Raw genomic sequence first — 19321 nt, forward strand, 5'->3', positions numbered from 1 at the left:
GAAGTTACAACAGTTTCAACCTGGAAACAACTAGGCAGCCAATTAATATTGTTGTTTTTTGGGTATAGCATTGATTTGCAGGCTGATTATTTTTATCAAGCTATTTTATTTGCTGTTGAGCAGGAGAATATCAGATAGAGTGCCTTTTGGATGGCTGAGGCGTTTAAATAAGCATCCCAAAGTCTCATGGAGAGAGATATTGGAGTAGATAATAAACACAACCAAGTGGACACCAGATGGTTTGACAACTGTAGGCAGTTGACCCAGAAAACTGTGATAAAATCATTTAGCAAAAGGTTTTTGAAAAGTAAAACAGGAGACAGCGAGTGACAGCTTCATAACACATCAAACTAAACTCTTTAAAAAAAAAATCAGGTACTAGAGATGACTGAAGACTAGATTTTTGGGAAATGATCTGTGTGTTTCATACTGTATTTGTGAAATTAATATTCCCTATTACATCTACCTGGAAAAGTTTGTCACCCTTGTTGATCAGATGCAAATTTTAGGGACGAAAGCTTTTTAGCATTAGGAAGATCTGGTCACCAGATTAGGATTAGTTATTTGAAATAGCTAAGAAATCATACTTAATTATGAAAATTGCTGAAAGTGTTCTTGCTTCCACTTGTTAAGATTTCTGCAAACTTCTAAGTGCATTAGGGTTTTGGCCATTACAGTAACTTAGAGGGGAAAGGTTAGATATTACATTTTGTAGCACAAAAACTAGAATGTAAATAGTAGTCATAAATATTAGCTTTTTTTAAGTTTTTCATATGTAATGATGTATTGCATTAAAATAACTGCACTGCATCACTTTGTATTCCAGACTAGTGGGGTGTGTTATTAAACTTTTAGAAATCGCTTGTTGTCCAGATCCTGTCATGACAAACGATTTTGCCTTTTAGTTGGCGAAGAATTATTACATAACCTCTTCTTTTGTCCATAACACCCCCCATTGAGTACAATACAATTCTAAAGCATAAATCTTGGCTGTTGAAAATCAGATGTTAATACTGTACATGTACAGTACTCAGGGTATTCCACTGTGTTCTGAGCTCCAATCTCTTCCTATTTTGTATTCATATGTTTCTTTTTGGTCATATTGTATATTTACCACAATGGACCTGGGTTTCACTACTATACTAATGACTCTTAGACACATCTGTAGACAAAATCAAACATTATACTGTAAAGGGAGTTTCTGACTGCATACTGAAGATGCCTTCCTCATATTAAGATACCGATGTAACAGGTGTTTCTTAAATTAAACTATGACAAAAAAGTTATGCTCATACAGTAGGATTCCAAAATCATATTCTCAAAATTTGTGACTTTAGTATTGCTGTTGACAGTGTTGAAATCATACCTTTGATGGAAACTAGAAGCCTTTGTATTACTTTTGACTCTATGATATCATTTGGTGTGCACTGTATGTTTAGAGCATACTAAATGTGTTTTTCTTCTGCTGCACAATATTGCTTGGATCCTTGTTCTGCTCATCTGATACTGAAATATGGATTCATCATAACGATTAGACTACTATAATGTCTTACTGGGGTTTCTTCTAAGGTGCTTAATATGCTTCAGTATGTCTAGAGTACAATTCTACAGTTCAAGTGCTAACAAAATACTGCTCAACAGTATAGAACTACCAATGTAAATTGTACTGACGCTCTGTGAAAGTAGGCTCTTCACGAGGACAATTCTACTGCTCATAAGGTACTGAGTGGTATAGTTACAGGTTATCTTGAAGACCAATTCTTAATCTGATATGATATTGAATTTATCAGATCTTTGGGGTTGCTATTTTAAAGCTGAACCAAGATGACTGTGGCCCTTTATCAGTATGTTACCGACTGGGGTACAGCAACAATGACTCTCAAAATAGATTGCATATGATAATAAATACAAACATGTATTATGATTGTGCCAGAGAATTTTTAGACTACTTAGCAGTAAAAATATAATGTGTTAACAGTACAGTATATTAGGAGTTCACAAAGCGAAGTCCATTTCTGATCATGTCTCACCGCAGGGTCTGGTGTTGCAGTTCTTAACCTGGTTCTTCTCCCCTTCACATTTGTTGCCCCCATTCTTGGGGGGGGGGCTGGTGCACGATCGTGTTCGAATTGACCGCCCACCCCCACACATCCTGTCACAACGAGACCAGGGGCTCCAACGAGACCAGCCACCATCCACTGAAACACAAATCAAACTGTAGTTGTGCCTACTGAAACACACCAACCACAGCCTGTCTTACTGAGACATGATAAACTTCCCCTGGGTCAATCAAGTACCCCATGAAATGTTGAAAATCATATTTGTATAACCTGACAAAAGTCCAAGCTTTGCACTTAAAGCCATCAATCAGAGCTCTCAGCACTGAACCTCCGATATTTCTCCATTTATTTCCCATTACTCTATGACTCACTTTATCAATGTACAGTACAGTAGCGGCCTGCCTGTTGGACTCACCCCTGCAGGCTCTGATGTTACAGAACTGGGTCTCAATGTTTCCACCAAGGATGTCATCACACCACGTTCCATTGACACCAGGTGCCAGGTAGGTTCTGATCCGATGCTGCTGCCCAACACCGCATGTCCTTGAGCACATGCTCCATGCCGCCCATGCTGTCCACGAGCAGTTTCTCTCTGCACATTCCTCGCCGCGGCATGGCACACCGTCTGACAACACACCACAGCGCAGATATCAACGTTTGCTTTACTTACTAGAACAATTGATGGCATTATCCAAATTGTTTTTTTTTCCCAATACAAAAGCTATGTGCAAATAAAACTAAGCAAATGGGATTCTACTGCTGGTTTGAAGTAGTGTGTTTGGGGATACGTCTGCTTTTTTGTTCATAATTCTAGATCCTGGGGACCTAAAATGTGCAAATATTTAAAATGTACTTATTTCTTTTTGAAATAGTAACAAATTACACCTACATGCACATAACATTCGAGTTACAGGCCTGAAGGGAAGAAAAGAAAATACAACACACACCGAGTCTGACAATGCGTTACCAAACAGTAAGAGAAATGGGGAAGTACTGCCTGTGCCAACAACACGGCGTGAGGCAGGGGCTGTACCAGGGCACTGGGGCAGGTTGCAGGCTCTCTCCTGGTGTGTCTCCCCAGCACAGGACTCTCTCTCACACTGTCGCCACCTGGACTTCACTGCTGGAGCCGCTGCATCGCTGCAGGACCGCGAGCATGGACTCCAAATACTCCAGGGACCAAATCCATCACTGGGCTCTGTGGAGATGTGCTTTAGATAAGTTAATTCAAACAGGTAAAAGTACAATTGTCAGTCCACAATTTCAAGGTCCCAGTGAAGCAATTGCAATGAAAACTAACCAGAAAGAATAATAGTCTACTTTTATTATTCAATTAACTCATGGTTATTATGAGTTAATTGCTTAATTGCTCTGCTTGTTAAATGGGATGATTATACACACCTCTTCTAAAAGTTTAAACAATAGGACAAAGAAAAGGGTCAGGCATTTAGCAGAATTTAATTTGACAGAAGTATGTCTATGCTAATGTATTTTATCTAGCATTCTGCCTACATGGAAATGTACTTATGAATTCACACTTGAGAAAGTTATTTTCTTTGGGAGAAAAAAGAGAGCTTCACTATTTAATTAAGTAATTCAGTATAAAGACTCACACAGGATTTGCTGACAGACACTTGGATGTATTGTAGCATGAATACAATACATTACCACAGAGTCTATACAAAGGGGTGGTCCACCTTGGCACTTCCAATTCAGTTACAATTCAATTAGAGGATTTCGAAGCTTATAAGAAATTAAGTACGGGCCTACAGTAGGTGCTGAAGATCAGTTTCATAATTAAGTACAGAAGTAGAGCACAGTTGCTCAAGACTGATATGTCAACAACCTCTGAGTCATAGCAATGTATCTAGTTGAATGAAAGAAAAAGAAAGAAGACACTTTAAAAAAAGAGAATTGTAAAATTTCTAGAAAGCACTTTAAATGTATCTAAACACATTTTTGGTAGTTATTTTTGTAGACTTATAACCCATCTTAAAATTTAAACAACAACGTAATGCAGTAAGTTTAATGCATGGCTTTTGTTTGAATTGGCTTTGATGATGCCCCCTGACCTCCATTCCTACATCATAATTGATGGAGGAAGCTTTGATGATATACGGCATTCTTGTCCTCTTCAATCACTCCCCGATAAATTGTGATGCAGGTTACAGAATATCAGAAAATATCAAAATTGTGATTTCTGGATCTACAGTTTTCTGCTGAATTCATATCCAAAATTTCAATGTCAAATAAGAGAAATAAGAGTTAAAACCCTTTTACCCCTCTAAATTATTGAGAGAGGAGTTAGAATGTGATTACTACGGGAAGGCCAATTCAGAGCGTTTGGCTGTTTTGAGCAGTGATGGATTGAGGTGTACCCTGCTTTGTGGCAGTTTTATCACTGGGCTGTATACGAGCTTCAAACGACAAACCATAAAGTTGAATAACATTTTGAAAATGAGGAATAGAATATGGAATGCATAGTGCTCAAGGAAGTATCCACTCTTTTCTGTCTCTGCTTCACTGGAATTAGTTTCTTTAGGAACTAGGGGAAGAAAAAAAACTGGACAGTTAATAATAATAATAATTGCTTACACTTATATAGCGCTTTTTCTGGACACTCCACTCAAAGCGCTCTACAGGTAATGGGGACTCCCCTCCACAACCACCAATGTGCAGCATCCACCTGGATGCGACGGCAGCCATAGTGCACCAGAACGCTCACCACACATCAGCTATCAGTGGGGAGGAGAGCAGAGTAAAGTAGCCAATTCATAGAGGGGGATTATTAGGAGGCCATGATTGATAAGAGCTAATGGGAAATTTGGCCAGGATGCCAGGGTTACACCCCTACTCTTTTCGAGAGACACCCTGGGATTTTTAATGACCACAGAAAGTCAGGACCTTGCTTTTTACGTCTCATCTGAAGGACGGTGCCTGTTTACAGTATAGTGTCCCCGTCACTATACTGGGGCATTAGGACCCACATGGACCACAGGGTGAGCGCCCCCTGCTGGCCCCACTAACACCTCTTTCAGTTGTACATAAGTTGTACATAAGCAGTCATAGAGGGAACAAGAGTTCTGTTACAGTGAGGATTTACCTGGGCCAGAAGGTTCCTCTGTAGGAACAGTGACAACTGGAAAAAGCAAAGATCAACCAATAATTAATACCACTTCTCATACCAATGTACTTCAAGAAAAAGACTTCAGAGGTGTGGAAGCATGAAAAAGTAATCATTACTCTTGCATTGCTTGAAAAAACATATAGTTTCGTAGTTCAATCAAATTCTAGTGATGACAAAACCATTTGACAAATATTCAAGGATAGTGTACTTATATACTTTAGTGTTAACTTGCCTGGCTGGTGCAAAAGAGCAGAGCAGTCACAGCCCTCCTTACTTACAAGGAGAGATTACATTTAAAATTAAATTGTACTGACTCACATTTTACAAAAAGTCCTCAGAATGTCTGTGTTAAAAGGACTGTTCTTTCTGGGTTACCTGGGCAGTCAGGGGTCTGGCAAAATGTGATCTCATGACGTGGTCCCTCACAATCTTGTCCGCCATTTGCAGGGACTGGGTTGGTGCAGCTCCGGGTTCGAGTCTTCTGCCCTAAACCTCCACAGGACAGAGAACATGACCCCCAGGGACCCCAGGGAGACAGACCCCCATCCTGCGGGCAAGGAGACAAGGAGCAATTCCACTGCCCATGCTGGCATACACTGTCAGGAAAAATAAAAAAGATATGTAATTGTCTGACACTATTCTGTTGGGGGAAAATATTAACAAGGTGTACAATTGTATATTCGTTTGACACAGTTCATTCATAACATGATTCTTTCTCATAGTGAAATCTACAGTAACCCAAAGTAACGCATCTGACAAATAAAAGAAAATGCTAACAGATTAGCCTGCTATGGACTGATATCCTGTCCAGGGTGTATCCAGCCTTACACTTGTTGCTTGCCATGACAAGACCTGGTTCCCCTGCGACCCTGAATTGCATTTTAAGAAAATGGATACATGGATAGATGTAAGAATATAATACAAGTTTTTTGCACTGAATACAGAAGGTTGCAAGGTGAATTCGATTGGGCACTGCACAACATCATTCTTCAGGCAGTGAAGAATTCGCAAAATTACTATTACAGTATGGGAGAATTTGACACTATACAGGTTCCTAAAGGCTTAGAGACTAGAGGCTAAGTCTAGAGACATGTCTCAATGTAGGTCATCTTACATTGTCTATCTGTATGATAGTATGATAACACAGCTCACAGCCCATGATTATGTGATGATCAACAGTAGGGGAGTTTATTGCCATACATACATATACATTGGAATTTTTATTAGCGCTGTTCTTTAATGACATGCATAGTACAGCAGACAAAACAGTAAGAAAGACAACACCACACAATGTAGACAGTACGTTACAAAATGGCACATAATAAATAGTGATAGTATGTACAGTCAGTAAGCAGAACAATAAATACATGGAAGAATAAATATATGATAGAGTATTTACACAGAGTGTGTGTGACATGATGGGAAGTTTCAAGGTGTCGGTATTCTCACCAGGAGCTGCAGTCATATGTGAGTGTGTCTCCGGGCTGCAGCTCATCCCCCTGGTGCAGGCGAAGCCCGCCAGAACCCAGTGGCACAGCGGCCTCAGCTGGGCTCTTCGACACATTCTGCAAGGCTAAAAGGGTCTCCTCCTCCACTACGCAGGGGCACTCCTACAGCATGCAGAAAAACACAGTAGAACCCAAGCGTTAGACACACAGTAAGTGTGGACATCTTGACTCCTCACTCATTTACGGAACATTGTCCACTTGGTTTGTGCACCTTTCCATGTTCTGAAACTCAATTCTTCATGTTGTGCCAAAATATGGATACACTTGTCTTCAGTATATCCTTTGGAGCCAATTATCTCATAAAGTAAAACGAACAAGGGTTGTATCACATCCCTTCCACTCTCACCTAATGCCAGAACAATGGAACTCTGTCAGAGGTGACAAATGTATTTTTTTTAGTTCTTAATGAGTGGGGATAAACCACACTATGTGATCCTAGCGACGCTCCTCAGGAAAGGTTTTGAGGAGGCAGGGAAGCCTGCATGACTTGGGCCGATAGAGACCGAGGAAGACGGATACTGTAAATTCAATCCACAGTACGCACTATCACACAGGTGCCTTGGTGATAGAAGGTGCCTGGAGGACAGTGGCAGCCCTCCTCACAGCCCTCTGACACACAGCCAACCCGTCCGGTGACATGATCACAGCTGAATGGGCACCCTTCTCCTCTCTCACACTCCCGATACAGACGGCCAGGCGGACACCCCACCTCTGAAAGGAAAAGAAAGGAGAGAGAGGTGGGAAGAGATGGGAAAGATAGAGGGAGAGTACATTATTAATCTTGTTTTATAACCTTGTATCCATACCGTAACTGTATAGAAATATTTTAGATTATGTACATTCTATGTATTATACAAAAGAGTAGAAAAAATGCCTGATTGATATGTTCATTTGTTGGTTAAGTGATTCATTGATTGTGACCCAAACAATGACAACAGTACAGAACATAACATCCTCATACTGCAGACACTGTACCCAATTAATTAGATACAACACAGTACAGATATTAATAGAGCAAAGTACAGCATTAATCTCTATCACCTGATCGAAAGCAACTCACCCTGAACTTGAATACTACACTCTAGAATGAATTAGTGTTCAGTAAACTTCAAAAAATAGAATTGATGAATATTTTTGTCTAATGGTTTTGTTTAAACTATTTTTAATGACTGCTTTTTTCTGTAACTGTAGTTAGTATAGTTGCCTGCAAAAGGATTTATTATATAGAAGGACAAGTATGAGCAAGAATACACCACAACTCTCTCTTGAATAGAGAGGTGCTTTGGATAAGTTATTGAATTATTTAATCCTGTTACTGTAACTGTACATTTTTTTTGCAGCTAAAACCAAGATCAAATGTCTTCAAGGACGCTGAAGCTCACCCAGACGGGAGCGAGGTAACCCCCGCTGACAACTAGATACGGCCCGCTGGGAGAGACAGGAAACCGACTTCAAAAACACAAATTCGGACTAAAAAAGGAACCCTCGGGAGGTTTTTTTTTAAAATGTGAATGCAGAACTGCTCTGAGAAGCTAAAAAGGTTGTTTTTTTTTAGTATTTAGTATATTTTTAGTATATTATTTGCATTAGAATTTGAAAGTAATTAATTTATTAATCAATAATTTAACACAGTATCCAAAAGCAACTATGTATTGTAAAACATACTGTTTCTAATCTTATTGTGTGTTTCTTGTATTCTGAGGAGGAGGAGTAACCTGTGCTGACACTCACCAAGGCACACCTGAGTGTTGCAGGTCTTGCTTTCTTGTCTGGGACCTGAACAGGGTGGAAGGCGACAGTTGCGGGTCCGAATCTGCTCCCCTCCTCCACAGGTCACTGAGCACTGAGACCAGGGTGACCACTCGCCCCAGGGGCCCAAGTCTGTGGGGCACCAAGGTTGAGAGAGAGGAGTGAAAAAAACAAAATGGATGCACAGGCAATTATACCAAAACGTGAATGTTTTCATAATGAGATACTATTACATAAGTATTCACAACCCCCTTGGATGTTTTCAGAATTTCCAGATGCAACTTTTTCATGTTGATATCATTCAAAAACTTGAATGGAATCCATCTTTGTTCAATTCAATTGGTTGATAGGACCTCAAGACATCTGTCTTAATAAGGTCCCTCAGTTGACAGTGCATGTCAGAGCAGAAACTCTATCAAGAAGACCATACAAATCTGTGATAGACGTTCGAGGGGACATAGCTCTGGGATCATAGTTATTGAAAGCTCAGCACAGCCAGGTCCATCATTAGGAAATGGAAAGAATACTGTATGGAACAACCCATATTTTCAAGTCTTACTCAAGCAGGCCATTCTCCCAAACTGAGCAATTGGGCAAGTAGGACCTTGGTTCAAGAAATGACCAAGAACCCAATGACCACTCTGACAAAACTACAGAATTCCATGGCTGAGACTGAAGATCCTGTCAAAGTACAATAATCTCTGCATTACTACGCAGATCTAGGCTGTATGAGAGAGTTGCTAGACAGAAAGTAATAGGATGACTGGTGTTAGTAAGTATCACATGGTAGACCCTGAGACCATGTAGCTAAAGGTTCTCTGGTCTGATGAAAACAAAACTGAACACCTCTTCTGCTTGTCTGCAACCTCTGTTTAAACATTTTTCAGACATCGTTCTCATGTAGTGCTCACACACAGAGTTCTGGATATTTATTGCTGTTTATTTTCTGACCTCCACAGGGCTGGCTGTTACATTCTCGCTGCTGCTCCGCCCCTCCCGAACAACCCCTCCCCCCACCTTGAGGGGAAGGGTTATCACACTGCCTCAGCCTGAACTGAGCCCCGCCCCCACAGGGAGCTGAACATTCTGACCATGCCCCCCACTGGCTCCACCCCCCGTCCACTTGGCATCCAGGGACTGACTGACACTGCAGGACACCATCCTCACAGGTGCTGAAATGGGAAAGAGAGCACAGCATCAGTATCAGCACGTAGCCCTAATTCCTGTGAAATAATTGATGTTGTGTTCCAAATTGTGGAAATCGGAGTGTTTTCTCCAGTTGTAAAGCACAGTATATGATGTTTTGATTTCAGTTTTGTATCAGGCACTGTGGAAACTTGCATATCTAAAGACGATCCAAAATTTGGGCTGTCCAGTACAGGTCCTGAAAACCTGCTGTGTCTGCAGGTTTTTATTCTAACTCAGCGCATGACCTCCTAAATTGTCTAATTTATTGGCTCAATGGGACCAATTTACAGTAACAGTACAGTAAGTTCCCCCAGCTCTTCAGGTACATTAATTTCGAATGAATCTAATAAACACACACCAACATTGCTGTTCCCAGATCTAAATGCTCCAACACTGCCTGTTTATTAGAAAAACAATTTTGCTGCCATTGCTGGACAAAAGTAATGTTGTAAAAAAATAGGTTAATGGAGCTAATTTTTGTTCACTCTGGGACAGAGGAAATTAAGAGTAGATTTAAGCACACACAATGCTAGCAGGTGGATAGATGTACTGTAGTGTAACAGTGTAGATGTAACAGATGAAGTTAAACTAGTAGGCAAGTTATCCATTTTACACCAAATAGTAAATTGAGGACATGGGATCACATGATTAAATTGAAGCTGGTTAAGGTTAAGGGAACATTTAATGTCTTTCACATAAATATAAATCACGACATTGTAGACCAGTATTTATTCATATACCCCTATGCAATGGATCATGATAAGGATCCAGAGTGGCTACCCAGATTCTCTCAGATATGTAATCCTGACATTTTACTACTCCTACCCATGTTTTGACTATGGGAATGAAGTACATTTTATGCCCTTTCTGTGATTCAGTACAACAGTGTATGCTGTCTGATGTTACAATTCAGTACTGTTTTGAAGCTATTTCTGCACTGTATATACTAATCAGTGGGCACTGTCTATGATCAGTTTGTGCAGTCCCAGGTGTGAAAGACTATGCAGTGTGTACAGAAATCAATCTGTGCAGTAATAGTTGTCATAGATTTTGCAGTGTGTACAGTAATCAGTTTGTGCAGTCCCAGGTGTGAAAGACTATGCAGTGTGTACAGTGTAGCGGCAATGCTTGTTAATAAGACAGAATTAAGTGTTGCGGTGCTTTCCCAAATGAGGCCTCATCTCTCCCTTCATCTCTGTGGTGCAGCCACAGAGAAGCTATTCATGCAGGCTGATTTAAAATGTTTTCTTTTGATAAGGGACAGCTCCCAAATGGGGATGCACTTACTGTAGCTAAGCCTGGCTATCATGATCAATGGTCATCCATTGGTGCCTATCTGTCTAGGGAGTGCCAGATGGACATCAGGAGTAAGTGACTCATATCTTACCTTGATCAACCAATCAGGGACTGGTAGGGCCGAGTAACCCATATGGGACTCTGATGCCCATGGAACTTTCAGCCAATCAACGATCTGAACGAGCCTGTAGTAGAATTCTGTGGACTTTTCTAAAGGGAATTAAAAGGGGAATTCCAGGGCAGGACATTCTCGCAGCGCGCCTCCTGACCATCCTGAGACTCAGCCCAGACAACCACGGAACGGCCAGTGTGTCCGAGTGCCAGAACTTTCCTTTGTTCTAAGAGTCGAGAGCGGAGGTTGCCAGAGAGTAACCAGAGGATCCACCCGAGGTAAGCACCAGCAGCAGGCCTCATGAACAGGTCGGAACTGTGGACAGCTGAATCACTATTCAGAACTAGCTCTTCATCAGGAACGAACTGGTCCTCTTCCTGACTTGCTGGGACCCACAGTCATCTTTTCTCCTGTGCGCAAACTTTTCTAGTTAAATCCAACACTAACTAGCCGGTCAGTGAGCATCAGCAGCGCAATGTCGCAAGCCACACAGCACAGCCTGGCACGGAGCCAGAGAGCATGGATTGGACAGCAACATCCTGCAACTGTTTCTTTGTGCCTGCAGGAGATCTGAATCCCCAGAGATTGGATGAGTATTCAACTTACAGTATTCTAATGTAGAAGTTATAACCAAGTTCATTTACGAAACGGTCTAAATGAATGATATACTGAACATATGTCCTCTTGATATATGTACTGTAACTCTTTGTAACTGATTGAATATGTATCTTTTGTATTCTGATAACCCTCTCGATAAGATCTGTTAGGTTTATATGCATATTCTATGTATTAATAAATGTATCCTCGTGTATTAGTACCTGTGTGTGTGCGTTGTTTGAGTTATATTGCATGGTTGGATTCTAAAGCCATCAAAAGAATCAATTTTGTGATTTACTGCTACAATTAATAATTGTCCCAGTAAATGCCCAAACCCTACAGAACTGGTGCCTTCAACAGTAATCAGTCTGTGCAGTCCCAGGTGTGAAAGACTATGCAGTGTGTACAGTAATCAGTGTGTGCAGTCCCAGGTGTGAGAGACTATGCAGTGTGTACAGTAATCAGTGTGTGTAGTTCCAGGTGTGACAGACTATGCAGTGTGTACAGTAATCAGTGTGTGCTGTCCCAGGTGTAAGAGACTATGCAGTGTTTACAGTAATTAGCCTTTGCAGTCCCAGGTGTGAGACACTATCAATTGTGTACAGTAATTAGTCTGTGCAGTAGAAGTTGTCACAGACTTTGCAGTGTACAGAAATCAGTGTGTCCAGTCCCAGGTGTGAAAGACTATGCAGTGAGTACAGTAATCAGTCTGTGCAGTCCCAGGTGTGAAAGACTATGCAGTCTGTACAGTAATCAGTGTGTGCCGTCCCAGGTGTGAAAGACTATGCAGTGTGTACAGTAATTAGTCTGTGCAGTAGTAGTTGTCACAGACTTTGCGGTGTGTACAGAAATCAGTGTGTGCAGTCCCAGGTGTGAAAGACTATGCAGTGTGTACAGTAATCAGTCTGTGCAGTCCCAGGTGTGAGACACTATGCAGTGTGTACGGTAATCAGTCTGTGCAGTAGTAACTGTTACAGACTTTGCAGTGTGCGCAGTACCAGTTGTGGCAGGTACTGATGATGGTCTCTCCTGGCTCTGTGTACTGCCACATTGGGTTTCCCGGCCAAACCCGGGATCCATTCCCAGACTCCAGCACTCCTGGAGAGAAACAGAGAGTAACTAAAATGTCAGTTTCTGCATTCTGAAACAAAATGTTTTTTAGCGGTTGTTTTTAGGTGTTTTTGTATTAGAATGGAAAAATGTCACCATGTCCTGATGCTCTGCATAAAACTTTCTTCCTCCCTTCAACCTCCAACATAACATCAATTTAGTACATTTAGGATGTTCTTTTCATCCTCTGTGCTTAATCCATTAATATATTTTAGATGCTACACTCTTTATTGTGCTTTGCCTTTCACGATATAGGAAAAACCTAAACCTTTGTTTTAATTTTAATTCAATTTTAATTTCCATTTTAAAATCATACAATACTGTATGTCTCCCTCTCCCTTAGCCATTCTAGTGTCCTTTTTAATTTGTGCTTGAGTTTAATCAACTATTTTACAAACATACTTTCCAAACATACAGTATGCCCTAATTTCTCCATTAAAAACATTTAATATACATTTTCAAAGAACCTGTTTGTACATTTTGAAAATTAACCATGTTTGTTAATTCTGACTTCATCTCCTATCATAAACTGTTCACCATTCACTCGTACTCTGTCTCCCTGATATTTTAGGCTGCAACCTCATGCTTTCAAACAGACTTCAGAAAATGTCAGCTTTCGTCATTGTGACTCGCCCACCTGTGGTGCTGTTGAGATACTTGCACCGGCACTGTCCTGGATCCACACACTGCCCATCCTGCAGGACCTGCTGGCCCGGGCAGCCACAGGAGGGCTGGCACCCTGGAGAGTCCACACACTCTGTGTCACCATGGAGATCAGAGCAGGACTGTGGGCACGGCTTCCCACAGGCCAGCTGCACCTGTCCCCCGCCACAATCTGGACGAAGAAACAAAGAATGGATGTAACTATTTTACCCTTGTCGTTCATACTGCAATGCCGTATACCGTTAAGTTGTCTCATGTAACCATATATATCAACAGCAAAACCCCGTGAAGTATTTTTACAATAAAGTGTAGATACAGAAACTCATTTTGATCTCTGTATAGGTTAGTGTGTCTTTAATATACTACTAGAAATATGCAGGAGTTTCTCACCTTTTCTGCTAGTATGCATAACATGATGAAATTGGAACAGTAACACAGCCCCATATTTCAAGAAAATGCTTAGTTCACTGTCTGTGAACTGTTCAAAATACAACAATGAAATAATGTAGTATCTGACATGCACAATCATTTTTTCTCCAGGAAGAGAGGAAGGTAATTTTTCTCAAAATGTTCAATAATACTTCTAATTTTTGGGGATAAAGAGACAGTTCCCTCCTGAAAAACTAATTTGCTTTGAAGTTTTAACCCATCTTTTTATCAGCACTTTTTGTAAACACCTGCTTTTAAATGTAACTTTCCAAACTGCAAAAAAGTAGACAGGTATCCCTTGTGTTTCAAGCACAAAGCTGAATGTTCAAGCAGTCTCTCAGCTTGGCATGGCTTTGAAGGGAATAGTCACTGGATTTTTCAATGTCCATTAAAAACCCAGACTTATAATTATACTTCAGGTGGGTAGCTGCGTCAGCATGCGTAGGCTGCAAAGGAACAAGTAATAGGTTTATTCCATGCTGAACAAAAGAAGAAAGAGAACACAACGTTTCGGCCGTGGAGCCTTCTTCAGGTGTGAGAGAGACAGGGCAGTAGGCAAAGGTAAAGTAGCGGGTTCTCCCGGTTGTTCTCCCGAACCTTTGTTCTCCCGCTACTTTACCTTTGCCTACTGCCCTGTCTCTCTCACACCTGAAGAAGGCTCCACGGCCGAAACGTTGTGTTCTCTTTCTTCTTTTTTTCAGCATGGAATAAACCTATTACTTGTTCCTTTATAATTATACTACTACTATAACTACTTATAATTTAAAAAAAGGATACTTGGACATTTATTAGTTAATCAAGAAAAGCTATATTTGTAAAAGTGATCTTACTTTTCCAGATTCCTATTCTTATGTTGGATTTATCCCTATAATAACAATATACAGCACAAGGTGTATTCAGGATATATCAAAATACATCCCTACTGTATATTTCTGTAACAATCTTGGAAGGTTGTTATGGTCTATTTTCACCTGCTATTGCCTGTTCAGTAGATTCTTTCCTCTGAGAAGAATTTCTTCTGTGTGGACAGACCTGCAGTATTAAAAGGGAAACTCCCTACTTCTCTGTATCCCTGTGTTGCTGTTTATGATCATGTTGAAGAGTGAACTAGGATCAGTTCATTGATTATACTGTATCTTCTGTCTCCTCAGGGGACTTAGCTTTTCACAATGTTATTGCCAAAGTCAAACTTCTCACTAAACCCTGAGAAATTCCTAACAATCAGCACATTGCATGTTCAGTTCCAGTTTACAAGTATTGGAAGTACAAAGATAGACACTGGAATACATACAGCATGCTGCTTGGAGAGGAAGAGAGATACACAAAAACGCTGACCTTCACAGATCGTGCTGTTGTCACGACAGCTGCGGCTCTCACGGGCCACCCCATGGCAGGGTAGACCCCCAAATCGGGCAGGAGGGCTATTACACTCTCGAACACGAACAGATGTCCCTTCGCAGACAGCACACTCTGACCATGGGCCCCAAGAGCCCCATGACCCATGGACTTCAGGAGTGAGAGACAGAAACAGTTTTTGAGTTTTATTCAAACGTCATAGAGAACTTTAGTGACAAAGCCAGAAAATGAGATGAACCACTCACTGAAACTGATAAAAAATACACACCAAACTATTTAGTACAATAATAAAAGTATTATATGTTAATAAATCATTTGTATTATTTGCTTTATTACTAGTATATCATTGATAAATGGTCTCATTTGGATATTTCTTGACAAATCAGATAGAAACGGCATTAAAATCAAGGCTATAAAGAAATGTTTCTAATTTGCTATCCTACTGTACATCTTCTACAGTACCTCTTAATTTTCATTTGTGTGACTGGGCCTTTGTTTTGAACTAGTCTGACATTACTTTTATTATGTCCCCACTATTCCCTCTTTCCAAGGTTTTTTAGTCAGTCTTATAAAACTCTCTCCAGGACAGCAATGTCCTTTTTGTATACTAGTGACCAGAACTGGTTATTGGCTCAAATATTATCACTTGGATCTGACAAGAACCTGTATGTTGTACCATTTTAAGATCAATCATCTAAATTTAAACACCACAATTTCCATTATATAAGCTAAAGATTTTTTGGCATTGATTCACTTCTCTATGTTTAGGAATGTATATATTCTTTAATATTTCTATTGCCTATCTTCTATTTATATTACAAATTAAAGTTTAACGCAGTATTTTGAATTCTCCATTATAATTAATAAGATCTAAGACTGTACAGTCAAACAATCTGTCACTTTAGGAGGTGGTATGGAGGAGAATCCTGCTCTCAATGTGCTGCACAGTTTGTGTGTCACCTGGGCAGAAGGTCAGAGAGGGGCAGGGCTGTCTCTGTATCTGGACTCCCAGGCCGGAGTGTCTTTCCTGTTCCCCTGGGCATGCTGCACCACCTCCACTTGGCTCAGGGCACGTACAGCTCCGGTACCGTGTCACCCACTCTGCCCCACATGTCCGAGAGCAGGGTGTCCAACTTGACCACTTGCACCACCCCCCAGACACTGTTGAGAGAAAGGGAGCAGCAAAAGAGAGAGGGATTGAAAGACAATGCATGACTAGGCTCATGAATGCAAAAGATCCAAGTGAATATCTAAGCATGTCTGAGCTTATTCTGTATATTGCCAATGTCTGAGCAAGTGTGTGTGAACAATGCAGTTCTTACTAGCAGAGTGAAGAGGTAGAACACAGTTTGTCTTATACTGAAAGGTCAAAATGTACCAGAACAGTGATGGGACAATTAACTCACGTCTGTTGGTTTGCAACATTCTGGAATATTTTTGTTTATGTTATGTTTGTCAATGCTTGTTTATTCTGTCATGACAATAAAGCATTTGAACCTGAACGTGTGTGCAGATATCACTATGTTTCTCAAATACTCACCAGGGCAAGGCCTGTTCGTACAGGTTAGCCTTCCTCTTTCACAGGTACTAAAATAGAGCAGAGACACTGTGATACTCCTACTTTGGAGAAACACTGTACTATATGATAAACAATTACTGTAGGTTTGTGTCTTATCTTGTCACTTGAGTACTGAGAATGGCCAGACTTCAGATGACCAGGAAATTGTAGAAATATGTATTTATCTATTACCAAACCATTTAAAGTAGATTATTAAGTCCATCTTCTTGAGGATGGCACAGGAAAAACAATCCTTAAGAGTAAACAGTAAAACAGTAAATAGGCATCAAGCAGTTGATGAAGAAAACCCAAAGAAGACAAGAGACAGCACTTTGTCATAAAACCAGTTGACAAAACATATCCTGGGAATTCAAGTATTGAAGGAAATAAATCTTGGATTTAACAAAGGGATTGCTGGGATTGAGTTGTGGAAATAGTTCCTATTTGTGGTACCGACCAAACTAAAGAAATCTTCTTGCTCGTTTGGTAATAAATGATTCCCGTCTAAATAGAGATTCCCATTCATTTGGTATCCATTTACTGAGTATTATGGTCTTGTATAGGAACTTTTATTTGACTAAATAAAACGTTAGGTCTTGTTCCACTACCATATTTGTCTACGGATATTTCCTGTTTTCTATAGTGCAGGGCCCTGGAACTCAATGTCTTGTAAATGTGAATTAATATTTGTTTTGTTTTTGTTAGGTTGTCTATGATTCTGTTAGCACACTGTGCTGGAGAACAAAGAAAACACACATATACAATATACAGTAACTGAATTGCAATTATAGGGTATGTTTTATAATATACTTACAAGGCAAGCTGGTGACCAATTCCCTTTTTATACCCCGCCGTAAAACTATTCAGTCTCTCTGGTTTGTAACTCTATACTTTATGAATGAAGCCACATTTCAGAAAATCAGCAGGGATGGGTGAATTATTAAAGGAAAATATGGCTACTTCACCATGTGAATGTGCTAGGAGACCAGTAGTTCAAACAAAAACAGGTTATAAAGACCTGGCCTAAAAACCCAGACACAATATTTTTTCAGAAACGTCTTGGTTAAAATTTACAGATTGAATGAGAAATTAATTCATATATGAAATTAATAATTTTACATATTGTATAAGACATTCATACAACAATTGAAATGGATGCTGAGAAGGTATTAATTAAAGAGGTGTAGGAGTTGTCAGAGTAGTCTTTCTCTCACCAGGTGTTACAGCCATCTGGGGCTGGGATACTCTCACCAGGGGCCAGCCTCTGACCAGTGAGCACGTCTAGGCAAGGACAGGCCTCTCTGTCCACGCAAGATGTTCCATTGTCACTCAGTACCTTTCCCCCAGTACAGTAACACCCTGGCTCACAGCTCCACTCACAGTGCTGTTCAAGGAAACAAAGACAGTAAGGCAGGAAAGTCAAAGTGTGACTGAGAAAAGCTTTGTGTGCCCTGCAATGCATTAGCATCCTTGTTGCTTGCAAGAATGGGCTCCAGCTTCTTCGCAACCATGTATTGGATGGTTGTAAACCATGTAAAGCAGTTAGAAAATAAATGGATGGATACTGAGGGTGCACAAGCATTTTCTCACCACTGTAGCTATATGACATCAATGAGATAAAGCTAAAAAAAAGTAGTGAAACTTATATAGTAATATATAGTGAAACAGAGAAAAACAGCACAATGTAAAAGAGCTATACTGTAGGATTCAAACTTGTTTCATTAAGGAAAAATCTGAAACAGTTCTGTATTTATTCCTCAGTGCACATTGTTATGTTCTCTATTTGTGTTCTTAACGGCGGTCATTAATCACACAGCTTCTTAATGATGAATGAGCACTTTATTAACACAGTGCTCTATAACTCTTACTACACTAACTCTGTAACTGCCTAACCAACTGCCCCTCAATCTACTACTGTATATATATACGCACTATTTACATATTAATGTACTGCATCATCTGTGCAGTACGGCAACCTATAAGAATTACATTCTACTAATTCTTTCACACCTCAGGACCAGTGTAACATTGTGGTTGAAGCTTTGGATCAAGTCTCTTGAGTAAGAAAGAGTGAGAACCTGTGAAATTTGAATTAGAATGACTCCCCCTACTTTGCAATTGAATCCCAAATCTGAAGGTGTCAGACCACTCCAGTGGTCAGAAGAATAATTCATTGGTTTCAGTTGTTTTCATTCATTGTATTAACGAAAGTCAGGTTGTTTTAATTCACCCAGGAGCTGTGCATAGTCCTTAGCAATGCGGTTTAATAATACAGCACGGTGTATTATAATACTGGCAGGACTCACCGCCAGGTCATCGCAGGAGCGAGGGCATGAGGGGCCACAGCTGCTGAAGACTGTGCTAGGCACTTCTGAACAAGGTGGCACTGCAACACACAGACACATTCAGTCATACAAGTACTGTGAGAGAGTAGAAACACAGAGCGAGTCGAAGACCTAAGCAATAAGCTGAAGCATAATTTCTATAGTACGATATATGTTCACCAGAAGGGGCTGCTGTACGTCCAGGGCAGATTGTATGTAACCTCAGTGTGTGGTAGCCATACAG

At 40.4% G+C, this 19321-nt stretch overlaps 1 protein-coding gene across 1 annotated transcript in view; it reads right to left on the reverse strand.

Moving 5' to 3' along the window:
* The window catches only part of sspo (SCO-spondin), a 132524-nt gene that overhangs the window by 27389 nt on the left and 85814 nt on the right, over positions 1-19321 (reverse strand). The window contains exons 74-89 of the mRNA XM_015354311.2: positions 19060-19139; positions 17968-18137; positions 16736-16782; positions 16156-16356; positions 15175-15345; positions 13385-13582; positions 12636-12735; positions 9396-9616; positions 8427-8576; positions 7240-7406; positions 6637-6797; positions 5563-5783; positions 5164-5199; positions 3094-3258; positions 2476-2685; positions 2031-2198 (exon numbers count right to left, since the gene is read on the reverse strand). Of these exons, the coding sequence (XP_015209797.2) occupies positions 2031-2198; positions 2476-2685; positions 3094-3258; positions 5164-5199; positions 5563-5783; positions 6637-6797; positions 7240-7406; positions 8427-8576; positions 9396-9616; positions 12636-12735; positions 13385-13582; positions 15175-15345; positions 16156-16356; positions 16736-16782; positions 17968-18137; positions 19060-19139 (2466 nt within the window). The remainder of the gene's footprint in view (positions 1-2030; positions 2199-2475; positions 2686-3093; positions 3259-5163; positions 5200-5562; positions 5784-6636; positions 6798-7239; positions 7407-8426; positions 8577-9395; positions 9617-12635; positions 12736-13384; positions 13583-15174; positions 15346-16155; positions 16357-16735; positions 16783-17967; positions 18138-19059; positions 19140-19321) is intronic.

The sequence above is a fragment of the Lepisosteus oculatus genome, chromosome 6 (assembly GCF_040954835.1).
Source record: "Lepisosteus oculatus isolate fLepOcu1 chromosome 6, fLepOcu1.hap2, whole genome shotgun sequence".
Classification (NCBI taxonomy): Eukaryota; Metazoa; Chordata; class Actinopteri; order Semionotiformes; family Lepisosteidae; genus Lepisosteus; species Lepisosteus oculatus.